The 20,118-nt window shown below is 39.1% G+C and overlaps 2 protein-coding genes across 7 annotated transcripts in view; one reads left to right on the top strand and one right to left on the bottom strand.

The window, feature by feature from the left end:
- Positions 1-10,046: 10,046 nt before the first annotated feature.
- Fmr1nb (FMR1 neighbor) overlaps positions 10,047-20,118 on the top strand; it is a 53,150-nt gene continuing 43,078 nt past the window's right edge. For 2 of the 6 annotated variants that reach the window (XM_021249162.2, XM_021249166.2), the window contains exons 1-3: positions 10,048-10,474; positions 19,349-19,405; positions 19,839-19,955. In XM_021249162.2, the coding sequence (XP_021104821.2) occupies positions 10,189-10,474; positions 19,349-19,405; positions 19,839-19,955 (460 nt within the window). In that variant the 5' untranslated portion in view covers positions 10,048-10,188. Of the gene's footprint in view, positions 10,475-19,348; positions 19,406-19,838; positions 19,956-20,118 lie in introns of all 6 variants that reach the window. The other 4 variants (XM_021249163.2, XM_013067898.3, XM_021249164.2 and 1 more) reach the window with 3 other exon arrangements.
- On the bottom strand, positions 14,829-15,194 carry LOC101718006 (protein S100-A10). Its single transcript, XM_004871066.3, has one exon. It carries the CDS (start codon positions 15,192-15,194, stop codon positions 14,829-14,831), a length of 366 nt encoding a protein of 121 aa, XP_004871123.1.

Genomic DNA, 20,118 nt, shown 5'->3' with positions numbered 1-20,118 from the left:
ACTATATCAATAGAGCCAAGGACAAAAACCATATGATTATATCCATAGACGCAGAAAAAGCATTTGACAAAATCCAACATGCATTTATGATAAAAACCCTACAAAAAATTGGAATAGATGGTCTCTACCTCAAACTGATAGAAGCCATCTATGAAAAACCAACAGCCAATATCATACTAAATGGTCGAAAACTGAAATCCTTCACACTCAAATCAGGAACAAGACAAGGATGTCCACTATCACCACTCTTGTTCAGTATAGTTGTGGAAACATTAGCCACGGCAATTAGACAAGAGAAAGAAATAAAAGACATAAAGATAAGACATGAAGAAGTCAAATTGTCATTATTTGCAGATGACATGATACTCTATATAGAAGACCCCAAGAACTCCACCAAAAGTCTTCTAGACTTAATAACCAAATTCAGTCAAGTAGCTGGTTTCAAGGTCAACACACAAAAATCAATAGCTTTCCTCTACACAAATGACAGACTCACTGAGAGAGAAATAGGGCAAATAATTCCTTTCACAATAGCATCCAAAAAACTGAAATACCTAGGAATCATCCTAACGAAAGAAATCAAAGACCTCTTCTCTGAAAACTATGGCACTCTGAAAAGAGAGATTGAAGATGATATCAGAAAATGGACAGACATCCCCTGCTCCTGGGTAGGAAGGATTAATATAGTGAAAATGGCCATACTTCAAAACTGCTATATAGATTTAATGCAATTCCAATTGAGATCCCAGCAGCATACTTCATAGACCTCGAGAAAACAATCCAAAAATTTATTTGGAACAAGAAGAGACCCAGAATAGCAAAAGCAATTCTAGGTAACAGAGACATGGCAGGGGGTATCACAATCCCCAACCTGCATCTATACTACAAAGCGACTGTGATAAAAACAACATGGTACTGGCAAAGAAACAGGCTTGAGGACCAGTGGAACAGATTAGAAGCTGCAGAATCAATGCCAGACGCACTCAGCCATCTCATCTTCGACAAAGGAGCCAAACACCCTCACTGGAGGAAAGATAGCCTCTTTAATAAATGGTGCTGGAAAAATTGGGCTTCAACTTGGCAAAGATTAAAACTAGACCTGTATCTCTCACCATGCAGTAAACTAAAATCAAAATGGATTAAAGATCTAAATATTAAAATAGAAACTCTGAACCAGTTGGAACAGAGGTTAGGTAGAATCCTTGAAGACATCGGTGTAGGAAAAGATTTTATGAACAAAACCTCAGTTGCCCGTGAACTAGCACAAACAATCAACAAATGGGATCTCTTCTTATTAAAAAGCTTCTGCACAGCAAGAGAAACCACCAGCAGTGTGAAGAGACAGTCCACAATGTGGAAAAAAATCTTCACCTGCTCTTCCTCAGACAAAGGTCTATTATCTCAAATCTATAAAGAACTTAAAAAGATCAGACCTCCGAAATTTAAAGACCCAATCCAAAAATGGGCATCTGAAATGAACAGACATTTCTCAGACAAAGAAGTAGAAATAGCAAATAAATACATGAAAAAATGTTCAACATCACTGGTCATTCGAGAGATGCAAATGAAAACAATGCTGAGATTCCACTTCACTCCAGAAAGAATGGCTGCTATCATGAAATCAACCAATAACAAATGCTGGCGGGGCTGTGGGGAAAGAGGAACCCTGCTCCACTGCTGGTGGGAGTGTAGACTGGTGCAAGCACTGTGGAAATCAGTATGGAGATACCTCAAAGAACTAGGACTGGAAATCCCATTTGACCCCGCTGGTCCAGTGCTGGGGATCTTCCCCAAAGAATTAAAAGAATCATACCACAGTGATATATGTGCACCCATGTTCATAGCAGCGCAGTTTGTGATAGCTAAAACTTGGAAACAGCCCAAATGCCCATCAACTAGAGACTGGACAAAGAAAATGTGGTTTTTTTATAAAATGGAGTACTACTCAGCCATAAAAAATGAGAACTTAGAGACATTTATAGCTAAGTGGATGCACATTGAGGCAGTACTCTTAAGTGAAATAAATAGGACACAGATGTGTAAATACCAAATAGTTTCTCTGGTGTGAGAAACTGAAAGTGTAAATAAGGACTAAATGTATAATAGGTCATGTAAAATAGGAAGAAAAGGGGCAAAGGGGAAGGAAGTAGGAGGGCTAGGGGAAAGGATAGAAGGGATTAATATGAGAAAATGGAAAAATAGAAACAAGATTTTTGTAAATATGGAGGGCTGGAGGGGTTGAAGGGAGGGCTGGGCAAGGGTGAAAAATAAGAACCAAGAGAGACTATGTAAAGGTGCAAATTTCCAATGATGAATGTCATTATATTGTATACCTAAAATGTACCAATGATTAGAATGAATAATTGATAATGTAAAATAGGAAGAAAAGGTCCAAAGGGGTAGGGGTAGTGGGAGGCACAGGGGAAAGGAAAGAAGGGAAAGGAAAAATGATGAGAAATGGAAAAAATGGAAATAAAGTCTTTGTCAATAGGGAAGGGTGGAGGGCGTGAAGGGAGGGCTAGGAATGGGGAAAAAATAAGAACCAAGATGCATTATATAAAGGTACAATTCCCAATGAGAAATGTAATTGTGTTGTATACCTACAATGTACCAATAAAAGAATTTAATACAAAAAAAAAGACAGACATATAATCTAATAAAATGTGAAAAAGAAAAAAAAAAAGAAATTGTTACTCTTGTTTTTTGTTTTTTGTTTTTTTTTTTTGGTACCTGAGATCGAACTCGGGACCTTTGGCTTGTGAGGCAGGGTCTTTGAGAGTAGCTCACAGACCCCAACTGGCTGGGAAGGCACAGATCAAATACTGGGAAATAAATACAGGATCAAGGGACAAATAACTTCTCTGTTTTTCTATTCCATATTGGACAGTCTCTACCTGTCTGAGGCAGTGATCCATAATGTCAGCTATCAAAAGAGTAGCTATGTCATCCCTGACTCTATTTGTCTAGGGGAATGTTTTACACCATTTTGATGTAAGAAAATAGTAAGGCTGGCACTTTGTGATGAAAAGAGGTTTATTTAGCTTGCCATTCTGTAAGTCCAAGAGCATGGTGACGGTATCAACTTCCGGTGAGGATTGGTGATGTCACACTATAGGAGATGTCATCACATAAGGGGAGTTCATGTGAAGAGTTGAATGGTCTATGTTAGAAAAAAGCAAACAAGGGGATGGCATTGCTTTATGACAAACTCCCCAGCCCCAGTCCTAGGAGTCCACATCCACTTTCACAAAACTAGCATTAATCCCTTCTGAGGGTGGTACCCCCATAACCTATCTCCTACCAGGTCCCACCTCTTAAAACGTTCCACCACCTTCCAATACTGTTACACTGGGGAGCAAACTTCCAGAGCATGAATATTTGGGGGACAAACCACATGCAAATCCTAGTAGGCTATCTTATCAGTGTCTTAGGTACTATTAAACACTTCAAACGTTACTCCTACCTGCGGAGGCCTTGGCTTTCAACAGCCACTTTGAATTCCCCTCTATATCCATGTCAAGTGGACACAAAGGATCATCTTGGACAGGACTCAAAGCAGCATGTATGTTTTCCCCAACCACTTCCAGGACTGGTTTTTCTGTGAAGTTAAGACAGACTCAGACTCCATGTCTCCCCATTCTTTCTCCTTCATAGGGTTACCCACTTCCTGAAGGGAGCCACGCAAATCTTCATTTATAGAAGAACCACTGAGCACAGGCTATATCCCCAGCCTCTGGCATCATCAGCAGGACCTCCTGGGGATGTTAAGTACACAATTTATTTTTATTTTACAGGAATTTTTTTCTAGCATGAAAGGCTGTTCTTAAGGCTCTCCTGGGGAGATCACTAATGAAGGTGGCTAGTGGTCTCACTATCAAAGGTATTATCAGTGCTCTACTTCAGACTGTAGTGCATATTTGCATAATTTTGGATAACAGTAGCACCCCCTCATACAAAGAGAGTATGTTTCAAGACCCTGATAAGATACTTGAAGCCACAGGTAGTAGCAGACTCTGTATCTATGATAAAATTTAATTTATAAATTGTACATAATATGAGATTAATAACTAACTAGTAAAAATAAAACTATACTTCAAACAAGTTCTGTGAATGTTCTCTCTCTCTAAAAATATCTTAATTTCTCATTGGAGTATAGTATATTTTAAGAATGCACTTAACCACAGTTAACAGAAATCATGGAAAAATGAAACCACAGATAAGGGGAAACCACTATATTTTCTGAATAGGCAATATGCACTGTAACCAACCTGACAATCTCACCACAAATAGAGCTATCAACAGCAACTGTTGGAGCCAGCCATGGGACTTGAAACCACCCCCAATCTAAGCTTTGGGATATTTTTCTTGTGACTCATCTTGCTTCCATGATTTGAGACATCAGGAAGCTCTACAGAGCTTCATGATTTTGAGGGCTTAGCATTAGGATGTTCTTTCAACATCTCATGTGCTCAGAGGTGGGGGTGGGGTTTAAAGGTGATGGAATAATGGGTGTGCTGCACTCACCAGTGGATTAATTCATTGATGAGTTCATAGCTATCTTAGTTACTATTTTTGTTGCCAGGACAAAATACCAAACACCCAAAAGTTAAAGAAGGACACATTTATTTCAGCTCATAGTTTGTAGAGGTTTTAGTCCGTAGTCACCTGGCTTCAAGGCAGGGTGGCATAGCAGAGGGGCAACACAAAGAAGAAACAGTTCACAGCATGGCAGGTAGAAGGCAATAAGCAGCAAGCAGCCAGCCTGCCTTTCCCTTGTATTCCATCCAGGCTACCAGTCTTTTGGGTGGTGCTACTCAGAACTATGCTAATTCTAATCAGTGGACCAATTTAGTACCACACACCCTTAATCCTAGTAGTATCACATACTATAGATCTAGCCAGCATCAAAAGCCCCACCTATGAGTGCATGAGGCTTTTGTGGGGGACATCTAGAACAGCTAAATGCGCTGTTTTGAAGTAGGATTTTGCTGGAAGAAGAGTGTCATTAGGGACATTCTTTGGAAGGTGCATCTCCCAAACTGGCTCTTCCTTGGTCTCTCTGCTTCCTGGTTTCCATGAAGTGGCAACCATGCCCTTCCATTACACCATTTCTGCCTTGGAGCCGGCAGCTGACCATTAATTGAAACCCCCAAATCATGAGATGGGTTTTGTGGGTATCAGGTATTTTGTCCCAGTGACAGGAAAGATGACTGGTACAATAATGAATTTTGTATCATTATTTGGGATCTTCCTCATTTTACTACATTTCTTTTGACACGGTGATGAACTCTCAAAATGCCATTGAAAAATCCAATTTCTAGTCTCCATGGGCAAGGTTATCTCACTGGGCTGATCAGTGAACAAGAGACCATGTATTGCATCTTATTAACCATTGGCCTTGTAAGCTGCCCCAATTAAATATACTTGTACTCCCTTTCTACATGAGATAATGATGTTTTCTTTCATTCACTTTCCAAAGGAGCAAAAACTAGAGATAAGGAAACCAGACTGTTGGAACTATGAGCCAATATGAATGTAGTGAGAATGGAGGGTGGAATTTCTATGATAAGTAGGAGATAGGATTAATGGGACTTACATGAAAGGGAGAGGTGTTGGGCACTAGGCTACATAACTCAGATCTCACAGTCTCGAGGTTGGTGTTATCTTGCCTCCAGAACAGTGAAGTATGCTATGCAGAAGGCTGCATGCCCCCTGGCTATGGGCAGAATGCTGATACCCTGGCACTCCTGAGGAAAAACAGCATATGCTGAGGACAGTTGTCAGTATACAAGCATTTGGGTGTAGAGAAAATCTGGTTCCTCATTAAATTAATCCTTATCCACCCATTCTCTATAGTTGCTGTTCCCTGAAACTCTTGCTGAACCTCCCCTTGCGCTTCTTGCTGGCAATAAAAGTGGGCCAACCATGGAGTTTTATTCAAGTCTGTCTGCTACAGGGCAGGTCACCTCCCAGTCACCTCTTTGTATCTTGAAAATTGTCTCTGTCTCTTTCTTTTATTCCTTGTCCTTACCCGAAAAAGGTAGCTGAGGGTCTGATCAGGCCTCAGTAGAGAGGAAAGAAACTAGAGTTCTGATTTACAGATTATTGGCTTGAGTAATTATTTTCTTTTAGAGTAATGCTGATGTATTCATTACATTAATGTTTATTGAACCTATACCATGAATCAGGTAGTGTCTTAGTTACTTTTTGTTGCTGAGACAAAATTCTGACATCCGTAAGTTAAAGGAGGAAAGGTTTATTTTGAATCACATTTTTTAGAGGTTTGAGTTCATAGCCAGCTGGCTCTAAAGCACGATGGCATAGCGGAGGACCGTGGCAGCAGGGAAACAGTCCATGGCAGGTCAGGCAGGGAGCAGCAGGCAGCAAGCTCCCCTTTCTCTTTTATCCCATCCAGGCTACAAGCCTTTTGGGTGGTGTCTACTCACACCCAGGGTAGGCCTTTGCATTAGCCACACTCAGAACTATGCTAAACCAATCATTGGACTAATTAATTACCTGTTATGGGCTGTATGTACATGTCTCTCCAAAGCCTCATGTGCTCATAGATTGTATTGGATCACAAAGTGTGAGTAAGACTTTACCAAAAATGCAAGTCTTACATCTAATCGGTCAAGGGAATTATAGTTCTGTTATTGTTTGGACCAAAAATGTCCCCCAAAGGGCTTATATGTTCAGAGGTGAGTTTTTAGAGGGGGATTGGATCATGAAGGCTCAAATATGAATAGGTGTTAGGAGATAAGGCCAAGTTGAAGGAAGTAGGCCATTGGAGGCATAGCCTGGAAGTGTCTGTCTTGTCCTCAGTGCCTTCCTTATTTTCTCTGCTTCTTGGCTGCCATGAGGTGAGCAACTTTCCTCTACCATGCTCTTCCACTATAATGCTTCTGCCTTGCCACAGGCCTAAAGCAATGGAGCCAAATGACCATGAACTGAAACCTCTAAAACCATGAGCTAAAGTAAATCTGTTTTTTTTTCCTTAAGTGGATTTTCTCAGGTATTTTGAAAAAGTGACAGAAAAGTAGCACAAGCTGCAAAAGTTCTGGAAGGGCATGACTACTGTAGTATAGTACTGACAGACAGATGGGACAGACTCATTGCCGCTTGTGTCTGTTGAGAGGAGCACTGACTGCCAGTCAGTTGACATAGGCTCAGAATCCAGCTTAAATATTGTACCCTTGTGCAAGTCATGTTGCCTCTCTGATCCTCAGCTTCCTTGCAAAAATTGTGATGGTAACACTTAATCTCAGGGCTACTGGAATATTAAAGTCCTTAGCACATGTGATACCTGAATTTAATTGTGTTAGATTTTTTGGCTTTGGGATCCACCTGGAGTATTGGTGGAGCACACTTCTGGGTGTGTCCGGGTGGGTCATGGAGGTGTGACCCTGGGTGCTTGGCCCCATCCTCTCTGGCACTGCTCTCCTGGTCGGCTTCCTGGCCACAATGAACTGAGTGTCTGCTCCACTATGCCTTTCGTCCATGCTGCTCCTTTGTTGGAGTCAGCTGACCATGGTCTGAATCTCCTGAAACTGTGAACTAAATAAACCACTGCTCCTTTAAGATGTGGGTGTCAGGCAGGAATTGTGTCCCAGCAATGAGAAAGCTGAATAGTACACTTACATTACATTAATAATTCTTTAGTAAAAAGGGAGAACTAACTTACATCCATACAGTACTTTGTTTTAGGAAAATAGTAATATTATAATTTTATTTTTATTTTATTTATTTTATTTATTTTTGGTACTGGGGATCGAACTAAGGTCCTTGTGCTTGCGCAGCAGGTGGCGAAACCACTGAGCTAAATCCCTGGCCCTATAATTTTTATTTTAAAGATTTTCAAATTCAATAAAATAGTTCCTGTGAAAAATACTAATTTATGTATGAGCTATCATTTACACCTACTAAACAACTACTCTACCCACTTTTCCTTTCTATAACCTAAGCTGGTGTATAAAATTCAATCATCTGGATGCCTGCGTGAGATCTACTTTTTTTCTTTGTGAACTTTCATGCATACGTTTGGAATTAAAATTGTTAACATTATATACTGAAAGCATGTACGAATAAAAAAAAATCTGTCATTTTCTTTTCTTAATCTCTCTTAGTTTGATCTCAGGGTACAATCATTGAATCTAGGAGGGTAGGGATAGAAACCTTCCCCTCCCCTATACTACACTCTGTAAACCAAGAAATCATAAAGGAGGTTAACATGAAAGACAGTTTTATTCAGATGCAGAATAGATTTACAAGTCAGGCAACACTTTCAGCTCAGGGAGAGTGGCTTGTGCTTTACAAAGTTCAGAGGTTAGAAACTGATGCAGATATGGGTGTTGGTATTGCTTATATCTAGGTGTCCCTCCAAAGCCTCATACACTCATAGGTGGAGCATTTGGGGGTGAGTGAATCGTGGAGGCATGATACTCATGAGAGATTTAGTCCACAGGTGAGTTTATAGCTAACTGTGACTTGGGAGGGGAAGCCTGGTTGGTGGAGGAGGGTCACTAGGGGCGTGGCCTGGAAGGGTTTAAATCTCCCTCTTCCCTTGCTCTCTGTGTCCCCCTGCCATGCCATTAGCTAATTTTCCTCTGCCACACTGCTCTGCGTTGGAGCCAGCAGACTGTGGACTGAAACCTCTACAAATTGTGAGCAAAAATAAAACTCCCTTCCTTTAAGTTTTGGGGGTTCAGCAATGAGAGAGTAACTAAGACAGGGTCTCAGCTAATTTGCTAAATTGCTCAGGCTGGGCTTAAACTTGGGAAATTGCGATCTTCCTGCCTCAGCCTTCCAGACTGCTGGGACTACAGGTAACTGCTATGATTCACTCTTGACAGTAGCATTTGGGATTCATGAACAAAGTTGCTGCTGGGAAACAATTCTCTGGGGGTCTGTCCAGTCTCTTGAGCATCTCAGGAGAAGTTTCTGTGCTTGTTCCTGACCCAGTGGTCTTACATCTTCTGCCAATGTCGATGAAACTGCAGCTGGCTACCTTGAAACTTGAAAGTGGGGTAAAGTATCAGGCACTGCACAGTTCCTAACAGTTTCAGGCAGTTGTTTCAGGAACTGCTGAGTTTTGCAGGACAATGGTGGTCTGATCGATTTAGTTTTGAGAAGGCTTCAGCAAAAATAAAAAATGAACAAAGCGAGGATAAAATGAAAGAAAACAGGTTGTTTTCCTATTAGATACCATGATAAATGAAAGAGCATTATGAATTGCTCCTGAGCACTGGGGAAGGGTGGATAGAGTGCACTAACCTTCAATTATTATTTAAACAGTAAACCTTGCCCCTCTCTCTTTCTATAGAATGTCTACTAATAGGAAAGGATGGAGTAAAATTGGTAGAAAGTGAGTATGATATAATAAGAATGAGGATGGAAATACATTTGAAGGAAGTAGTTTTCACAGCCCTTCTAAACTTGAATGTGGTCATTTTGCAGGTGTGCCCAAAGTAAGGGATTTTAAAGGGATTTTTGCCCAAGGGTCTGACTCTAGAGCCAGGAGGAGGCTCAGAAAAACTGTCCAATTCTTGTCATTTCATGCATGACACACTCAAGCCTATTCAGAGGAAGATACTTAAAAGGCCAAGTATGACAATAAAATCTAAGTTTTCTGAATCATTCTGTAGTGTTTCTCATACACATTTGCTCTCATGTCATCCTATGGTTTATCTAACTCAATTTTAAGATTTCTGAAGGCAAATACCATTTTGTACCGCTTAAAAGCTCCAACTACAGTGTATCAAATTCACTATTGTCGCTCTTCCCATCTAGCGCTGCCAGAGAGAGCTTTCTTCCCTTACAGAAATGCTCCATACTGGTACGGCCCAAGATAGTAGCCAAAAGCCAGGTGGCTATTGAGCACGTCATAATGGGACTACTGCGATTGAGGAACTGATTTCTTTATTTCATTTAATTTTAAGCAAGTAAAATTCACACGTAAATAGCCACATTTGGCTAGCAGCCACTATCGCGAGCATTGCGATAACCAGCAACTGCGGCAGCAGAACGTGAGGAAGGTAGGAGTGCACGTGAAACCAGAGCGTTAAAGGGGCGGGGCCTGTGGCAGAAACGGTTGCTGGGAAGGCACTGACCGCAGGTTTCGCGAGAGTATCCTGTGAGCGTCATCTGGGTCCTCGAAGAGGCAGCGGCTAGGCCTAATTGCAACCCGGAGCCATGCCTTCGGTTAAAAGAAGGGTCAGCAGACTTAAGCTGAAAGAGCTGGAAGTGAAGAAGGTATGCCAAGTCGTGAAGGATTCTGAAGGAAAGGAAGGTGTGGAGAATCGGCCTCTTGTTGTCTTCACGGGTATCAGGGCAGGCCAGCATCGCCGGGAAAGGGCAAAAGTGAGACGTGAGCACGCCGCCCGCCGGTACTTTGTGCGCAAGATGTGGATTTTCCGGGCCCTTCTGATACTCTCAGTGTTCATCTGGTTGTTGATGCTGTTCACCTCCTTTCAGTTTGGTGAGTGTTGAGGTCAGGGTGTCGCTTGGCGGTGACGGGGTGGGGGGGCAGTGACTGCGAGTTTCTGTCCCACTCGAGGCTTTCTGTTGTTATGTTTGGTTTTTTGAGACAGGGTTTCGCTGTGTAGTCGGGCTGGCCTTGAGCTCACTATGTAGCCCAGGCTGGCCTCGAACCCACGGTGACCTCCTCAGTGCTGGGATTACAGGCCTGCGCCACCACGCCTGGCTACCACGAGCCCCCCCCCCCCATTGTCCTCGAAGTTCTTCCTCCTCTGCCCCAACTAATCATCAGTTCTCTCTCGTCTGTGCACAAAGCCCATCTCTCCCCAGCTGCTTTCCAGAAGACGTTCCCTTCTTAAATTTCCTTCCCCAACGCTTTCTTTTCCTCACTTCCCCTCAACAAAATGCTAACCTCCCATATCTCTCCCTTTTTGGTCAAGTTGAAATTTATATAATATAAAATTAACTCCAGAATTTTATAATCAAAGTTCGGGGGACTTAATACACTTAAATGTACAACCATTACCCTTATCTACTTACAAAATATTTTAACCACTCCAAATTAAAAGCCATACCAATAACTCCCAATTCCCAAGCCCATAAGTTGCTTTATTCCTTTGTAGGGCTGACTAGTATTCCATTGTGAGCATATGCCGCATTCTGTTTATCTATTTATCAGATTTATCAATTTTGGGTTGTTTCCACACTGGGGCTATTATAAACAATGCTGCTGTGAACATTCATCTATGAGTTCTCGTGTAGATGTATTCTCAGTTCTCTAGGCGTAGAATTGCTGGATCATATGAGAACTCAAGTCTGAACTTTTGAGTAAGTCTCAGACTTATTTACAAAGTGGCTGAACAATTTTACATTTTCACCAACAATATTTGAGGGTTTAAGTGTCACTAGCATTTTCCCCCTCCTTTGATTAAAGCCTTCTGACTAGATATGAAGTATGTTATTAAGATTTTGATTTATGTTTCCTAATAACTGAGATTAAGCATTTTTTCATGTGCTTGTTTACCATTTTTACATCTTTGGAAAAATGTCTTTTCACATCCTTTGGCCATTTTAAAATATATTGTATGTGGTCTTGTTGAGTTGAAAGGATTTTTATTCTGTTTATGAGATCCTTATTAAATAATATGATTTGCAAATATTCCCTCCCATTCTGAAGATTGTTTTTTGCATTTTCTTGGTAGTGTCCTTTGGTGTACAAAAGTTTTGATTTTGTAAAGTGGGAGTGCTTTCTTTTAATTTGGTTGTTTGGGTTTTTGGTATCACACCTAAGAATCCACTGCACAATCCAAGGTCATGAAGATTACTCTTATGTTTTTGTCTAAAAAATTTTATGGTTTTAGCTCTTATATTTGAACGGTTGACCCATTTTGAATTAATTTTCCTGTATGACTAGTGTTAGCGGTTCAACTTTCTTCTTTTGGATGTGGATATCTAGTTGTCTTAGAACTATTTGTGAAGGGATCATTCATACTCTTATTAAATGATCCTGACACCCTTGTCAAAAATCATTTCTGTATGGATTTATGAATTTACTTCTGGACTCCCACATTTATTCTATATGTCTATTCCTATGCCAATGCCATAATCCTTTGAGTAATGCAGCTTTATAGCAAGTTTAGAAATTGGGATGTGTGAGTTCTCCAATTTTGTTTTTTGTCCATACTATTTTTACTAGCATTTAAAGCCCTTTCTAACTCTGTATCAATTTGGGGATCAGTTTTTCCATTTCTGCAAAAAGGTCATTGGAATTTTGAGAAGGTTGAGGTTTCTGTGGCTCACTTTGGGTAATATTTTGCCATCTTAACAATATTAAGTCTTATGATTTACAAACACAAGGTATCTTTCCATTAATTTGTGTTATCAGTTTATTTCAGGGATTTTTTTTCTGTTGTTTTTAGTGTACAAGTCTTTAACCTCCTAGCTTAAATTTATTCTTTGATATTATTATTCTTTTGAATGTTATTGTAAATGGAATGGTTTTTGTTTCTTTTTCAGATTGTTTATTGCCAGTGTATAAAAGCACGACTGAGTTTTACATATTGGTCTTGTAACCTGTAAATTTGCTGAATTTGTTTATTAGTTCTAGTAGGTTTTTTGTGGACTTATTTTTGGATGTTCTAAATCTAGACTTATATTCTTTTTTTTTTTTTCTTTGTAGTACCGGGGGTCAAACCCAAGATTCATATTATTTGTAAATAGAGATAGTTTACTTCTTCCTTTACAAATGTGGATGTGTTGTATTTCCTTTTATTGCATAATTGCTTGGTCTAGAACTTCTAGTATACTGTTGCATAGCAGTGGTGAAAATGGGCCTCCTTGTCTTTTTTTTTTTGGTACCGGGGATCGAACTCAGGACCTTGCCGCTTGCAAGGCAAGTGCGGGGCCACTGAGCTAAATCCCCGGCCCTAGGCCTCCATGTCTTAAGGGAAAAGCTTTCAGTCTTTCACCATTATGTTGTTTACTGTTGGTGTTCTTTAACCATGTTGAGATAGTGTATTTATAAAAGTTAGGACACCACTGAGAGCCTTCTCATCCTCTGAAAAACAAATTAAAAAATAAAACTATTTTCTATTTCTATTTTGAGTAGAATTCCCACAAAAAAGAATACTGCCTATTCAGTGTAATTTCATTTCCATGGGGACTTTTTCCGTGATAGGGGTAACATAATTTTTCCTAAAATAAACCATGATCCATTCTTCATATTGTCAGATTTCCCAGATTTTCAGGAATTAATATGTGGCTACATGGATTAAATATAATTTTGCATTTAAAATGACTTCACTTAATGTAACTAAATGCATTGTGTTATGATTTGCATCAATGCCCCCCCCCCATAAATTGGCATTCTAATCTGTAATACCTCAGAATGTGACCTTAGTTGGAGGTAAGATCTTTATAAAGGTAATCAAGTTAAAAGGAAGTCATCTGGATTGGGCTCTAACCCAGTGTGATTAGTGTCCTTATGTAAAGAGCAAATTTGCACCCAGACGCAGATGCTCATAAAGAGAAGTTAAGACTGAGTAGACATAGGGAGAAGACAGCCAAGGAGAGAAACCTTCTCTCACAATCCTTAGGAGCCAAGCCACTAACACCTTGAGTTTGGACTTCTAGCCATGAGAAGAACTATAAGACAATAACTTGATGTTATAAGTTACCCAGATATGTATGGTACCTTTGTTATGGCATCATGCTGCTAAGCACCAAGAGATCAGATAATTTGACTGTGGCCCTGCAGTATTATAGTGAACACAGAGTATGGGATTGTTATGACCTATATCTAGATGTCTCCCCAAAGCCCCATGCAAGTCATAGATGGGGCTTTTTGAAGGTGTCTGGGATTAAGTGGGTGATGCTGAGATTAAGGGCACCCCACCCTGGGTGTGGGTGGTACTAATTAATAGGTTTACAGCCTGGATAGAATATAAAGGGACAGAAAGAAGCTGTTGTTGCTTGTTGGCTGCCACTGCTACTGGTTGTTCCTCGTGGCCCTTCCACACCATGGATTGTTTCTCCTCTGTGATGCCCCTCTGCTGTGCCACCCTGCTTTGGAACTAGTTGACTGTGGATTGAAACCTCTACAAACTGTGAGCTGAAATGAACTTTTCCCACTCTAACTTTGGGTCTTGGGTATTTTGCCTCAGCAACGGAAAAAGTAACTAAGACAGTGGTCCTGGTACTAAAATTCTTTTTGTCATTCCTAGATAAACCCTTGGTTTTCTTAGAATTTTTTTCTTCGGCACTAGAGATTGAACCCAGGGCCTCACACTGAAATACATCTCTAGCTTTTAACATTTGTTTTTTGTTTTCTGACATCATCTTGCTAAGTTGCTCTGTATGGTCTCAAACTTGGGAATCCTCCTGCCTCAACCTCCAGAGTAGCTGGGATTATAGTTGTGCACCACTCTGCCCAGTTTCTCTTGGATTTAATACCACCAAGAGGAATCAAGGTTGAGTGACCTAAGGTAACCCTGGGATACATCCAGTTTATATTGTCATTTGGATTCCAAGCCATGTTGCTTTTCAGGGCATGTTTATACAGAAGGCATACAGGCCAGAAGCATGCAGGATGAGAAGCTAAACATTGGGGACAGGGAATTTTGTGAGTGCTTCTACCAATTCTCTGTAATCTGTTGAGCCAGTTCTTTTTTTTTTCCGAAACTTAAAAAAAAGACTTTATTTATTGAGGGCAAGAGGATGCAAACAATATAAAAATCAAAAGCTTATCTAGCATTTATCTAACTTTCCTTTTTCTGCTTGTCCAATGAGAGCTGGATGTTATTTGTACATTTTCTGAGGGTCCTGATCTACTCATGAAATCTTTATACAAGGGGAAACTAAGGGGCAGATTCTGTAAGTGGCCCTTTGGGAGAACTCTCATCTGGGCAGGAGTAAGTGTTCAATTCTGCCTGCTTCTTTCGCTTCTGCTTCATGTGTACTACAAAATAATCATTGCACTCAATGGTGAGGCCTGCGATTAGTGAAAAGAAGCTCTGGAAGCCCACTTTGCCATCTCGGCGCTGGTCCAGGTCCTTCATGATTTTGTCCACAGCCAGAGGATCTTTTTGATTTTCCAAAAACCCAGGGAACTCCTTTTCCATGAGTACTTGCAGGTCCTCCTTCGTTAAGTAGCCTTTGTCCCCGGCAAATTTGTGAAATGTAAACATCATGGTTTCCATGGCGTATTCCATTTGGGATGCCATTTTGGTGAAGTCTGTCGAAACTGGGGCTCTCGGGCTGCGGGCAGCGGCCTGTTGAGCCAGTTCTTATTGCTCATCCTTTTCAGAGGAAAATTTTTAAATGAGAAACACAGATGAACAAACCAGTAATATTTTAATTGCTTTATCACCACAGACAAAACTCAGTAGTTTCTTGTGTTATCATATTTGAATATCTCACTTGTTTACATAAATGTATTTATTTTAAAAAGGAAATTGTTGGAACATTATAAATGGAAAATTGGTTGTATTTGCTATTCGGAGAATTATAGTATTTATCAAAATAAATATCCTAAAAACAAAGTAATGTTATTAAATTTAAAATTTTCAACAATAAAAATAAACAATGGAATATACATACAAAAGTGTTTACTCATTTAATGTTGCATTGAGCACTACATGACTTCATGTAATCCTTATAATCCCTCAAAATAAACACTATCTCCATTTTACAGATAAGTAAACTGAGGCAAAGTGAAGTTTAGCAACTTGCCCAAGTTCACCAGCTAGTATATGACAGAGCCAGAATGCAAACTCAGGTCTGTTTGAAGCCAAGACCCAGAGAGGGATCACCATAGGTAGCCATTCAACCAAATATCCAACAAATCCCTTGCAGAATGGAAACCAGTAGCCATTGTTCTCAGTCTGTATCCTCTCCTGCTGTCATTCAGTTCCACATTTGACAGATTTTTCCCTAGAGCCGGGCTTGCAGCATATTTTGCACAATGAAAACACAGGCTCCCTTGTTAGAGATTTATTGCAGATTTCAGGTTGTCAGTAGCAGAACATTAAGCCAAGCATGTGGTCCCTCTAAGGGCAGGGGCCCTGTACAACTCAGACCACATGACCATTCAGCCCTCTGAACCGAATCTGCTTTTTCTTTGAAGTGTTAGAGTTTTAGTCTTTATATTTTGTAACAGGGAAATTTAAAAAAATAGTTTGTGACAGGGAAACATAATTGGTTCTTTAACTTTTCCGGCTGCTATTTGAGGAAGCTGACTCCTAATAATCTTTTATTTGCGGAGCATGCTAATGAATGGAAGGATGCAAATTTGAGGCCAAGAGGATGAAATTATTCTGCATATGAAAAGTGATGGAGGAGGGGTAAGAGGCTGTAGGTTTCTTGGAGAGAAGGATCTGAGAAAAAGATTTGTATGCTGTCTGGCTGATGGGAGATTTAGAAGAGAGGGAATGAAGGAGACAGTACCCTGGGCAAGAAAGGACAAGGATGTTTAAGCGGATTTTATAAAGATTTTCCATATGGAAAATGATGTCACCTTTGTTATGCATCATTGTAGGTTTGATGTGCTATTATATATTCTACAATTTTAAATACATAAATAGAAAAAATACATCTGTAGGTATTCATTTGTATTCCACCTAAAATTCACATGTACTATTAGTGGTGCTCATACCAAATTTTGAGAAATAATTGTGTTGTAGAATAGAGAAGAAACTAGAGGTAGAGGGCAGGTTAAATATGCTCAAGACTTGTTCAGACCACCACTGGTAGTACTTATGTGAGTGAAGATGTTTAATTGCCTCTTCCATTTCAAATACCCATTGAAATGACCAAAAGATCTATAATGACGAAAACCTGGAAAACCATAAAGATTACCATCTGCTATCTGTATGCCAGAAACTTGGAGGGTTTATTTTTAAAGCCAAACATTTATTGGTACATTTTAGATAAACATAATGATCACATTCATCATAGGAAATTTGTACCTGTGCATAATATATCTTGCTTCTTTTTTTCCTATGCCCGCTCCCTTTGACCCCTTTGGAGTGTTTTTTGAAAGAATAAGGCCAGACAAGACTGACAGAAGTCACAGCAACCTGTGTTTCCCCTCAGATTTAGGGGAGCTGGAGACCAAGGCCCTCTGAATTAGAGTGAAAGTCGGGGGATTAGTCTCTGTACTTGAGGAACTGCAGAGAAGATGCCACAAGGAAGACTCAGGCTGCCATGTGCACCTCTCAGGCAGCACTTCAGGTGGTGCCGGTCCATTGTGGGAGGGAGTGCTGAGCAAACAATGGGCTGGGCGGGGCAGACGGAGGTCCTGTCAAGGCTTCTTTTAACTAACTGATTAAAACTCAAACAAAGAGCACAAAATTTGAAATAAGCTCTGACTAGAGGAATAGTTTTTATTTAATAAAGAATATTTGCCTTCCATCCACAGGTAACATTATACAAGTCAGGAAAGACTCAAGAATGCCTATTATCATGCCTGTTATTCAGCATAGCTTTAGAAGTTCTAGGTAGTGCAGTGTCAGAAGAAAAACAAATGAGCTGTTAATACTGGAAAGAAAGGAAACGAAACTGTCTATATTTAGTGATGATATGATTGTCTATCTGGAATGAAAATAACGAGTCAATTTATAGGTTAGAAAAATACATGAAAAATCAATAGCTCTCTTAAATACCAGTGATCAGCTAGAAAATATAGTGAAATTGACCTTAGTTATATAATAACAGAATATTTATGATACCTGAGAAGAAAATACGAGAAAATGTAGGACCTGTGTGAATGCAGCTATAAAACCTTATTCAGGGCCATAAAAAGAGACTTGAATGAATGGGCAAACAAAACAGTCCTTAAGTGAGAAAATTTTGTAAAGTCATCAGTTCTTCATAAATGACTATAACTGAATTCGTGCTTGGTGTAAAGGACACATGGTAAATACTTTTTGAGTGAATACTAAATAAATGAACAAATAAAAATCTATTAGGAATTTTTTGACTTAAGAAAATAGTTCCAAATTTTATTTAAAACCTTTTTCATCTTGATACATAAAATTTTGATAACAAAGACTACTAATGAAATATTTGCCAGATAAGCTATTATAGTGGGTAACAACATAAGATAAATTATAACAATAGTATTGTGGATGAACATATAGATTTGTGAAACAAAAAGTCAAGACATCTATATGAAGACTTAAAATATGATGATGATATAATGAGGGGAAAACAATCGCTTTTGTTTGGTTTATTCAAGAATTACTTCAGCATCTTTAGCTTCTGTGGCCACACAATTGCACCAGGCATCTTTTCTTTACAGTTTCTTAGATAACTTTTTTTTTTGCTTTCGCTCACAATATTGTATTATATATTTTATAAGAACCTAGAAGAGAGCAACCTGAAGTCTCTAAACATAAAGGAGAGGGAAATGCTAATTACCTTGGTTTGATCGGTGGGTGCTGTATGCATGTGTTGAAATACCACAATGTACTCAATTAATATGTACAATTAATATGTATTGATAAAAATATAAAGGATAGATCAGTAAATGGTATTTGGTGAGTTGGAAAAATGTATCCTTACTTGATAATAAACTCTCAAACATATAACAGGTAGATTAAAGCTTTTAAGAAGTGAAACCACAAAATTGGTAAATGGAATAGAGTGTAGAATGTCTCTGTAAACATCACTTGAAAAGCAGAAATAATAAAGTAAGAGATGATAGATTATAGTACATAAAGATTTTAAACTTCAGAACCTTCCCAAATACTATAGCAAATACAAAAGTAATAATTACCTTGAAAAAAATACTTGCAGCATGTTCCAAATTAAGGCTTAAATTCTTTATGGTACACAAATGTATGCAGGATGTAAGCTTACTGGTTACTAAATGTACAAATTAAAACAAAATCTTTTTTTTTATTTTGGCTGTTCAGTTGGCAAATAACAAAAGGGTAGGGTGCAAGAAGATTGGCACTTGGCTGTATTTACTGGTAGAAGTGTACTTTGGATTAGCTTTGCTGGGGAGTAATTTGGGCATGGTCAGGAGTCATTCCTTAAGAATTTATCCAGAGGACTTTTTTATGAATATCTGAAAATAATATAGGTCCAGTAATAAGCACCACAAACTAGTGATAGTCACTGTAATGTTTTTTAAACGTCAAATTGCAGGGCTGGGGATTGAGCTTTGGTTTCGCCACCTCCTGCGAAAGTGCAAGGACCGGAGTTCGATCCCTGGTACCTAAAAATAATAAATAAATGTCAAACTGCAGACAACCTGAATGTCTTCCTATAGAGACATGGTTAATAGTTATAATTTAGCCATATAATGGAATACGGTGATGCCAGAAAATATTTAATGATACACAAATCCTTGCTTTCTTTTCTTCTTATATAGGAGAATATTATACAAAGAAGACTAAAAATAAGTTCTTTGAAGTAGCGAGAGAGAAAGGTAAGAAAGTTTTACTGTATGTGAAGACTTAATTTTTATCAGTTTATAAGCAAGTCAGCATATTTGTGAAGAGTTTCTGCGATGCATTCTGATTTAATTGCAATGCATACTGTTTCCAGTTTGTCAATTGATAGACCTCTCATATCAGAGCTCTTTGGCAGGGGCAAGTGTACTAATGTAAATCAGTTTACCGGGCAACAGTGAAATATGTCAACCTATAGCTTAAACATTTATGAATCTAATACTTTTTCAGTTTCAGAGAAGAATCACATTCTGATTATTAGTACCTAAGCTGTTGTAAGATTGAAATATATTATCTATTAGCTATTAGACTTTCCATAGTTAATTTAAGCAAAGCTTATTACTATTACATGGTCATTTAAAATTATGAATGCTTTATATGGGGGGATTAATCATGTTATTTCTTCTTCAGGGTTTTCAGAATCCATGTGTCCGAATGAAGTTAACCTGCAGAACAGCAAAGTCAGTGACCACCCTCTGGAAAAAACATCCACTTGGGAAGTTCTGTTCAATTTTTTCCTTCCAAAAAGTATGTTCTTGTTTGATTTTTTTCCCCTCTTAATGTCCTTGTTTTAAAAACAGTGGTTAAATATTTATGAGGTAGCCTGGTACATCAGCATTGAAATGGGACAGACCTGAATTTGAATCCCGACTCTGTCCTTTGCCTTAGGCAAGATAATCTCTCTGAACTT

Source organism: Heterocephalus glaber, unplaced genomic scaffold, assembly GCF_053883595.1.
Source record: "Heterocephalus glaber isolate CG9 unplaced genomic scaffold, H.glaber_assembly_v1.0 deba00001762, whole genome shotgun sequence".
Lineage (NCBI taxonomy): Eukaryota > Metazoa > Chordata > Mammalia > Rodentia > Bathyergidae > Heterocephalus > Heterocephalus glaber.
Note: the sequence above shows the minus strand (reverse complement) of the source record. Positions and strands in the feature narration are given on the sequence as shown.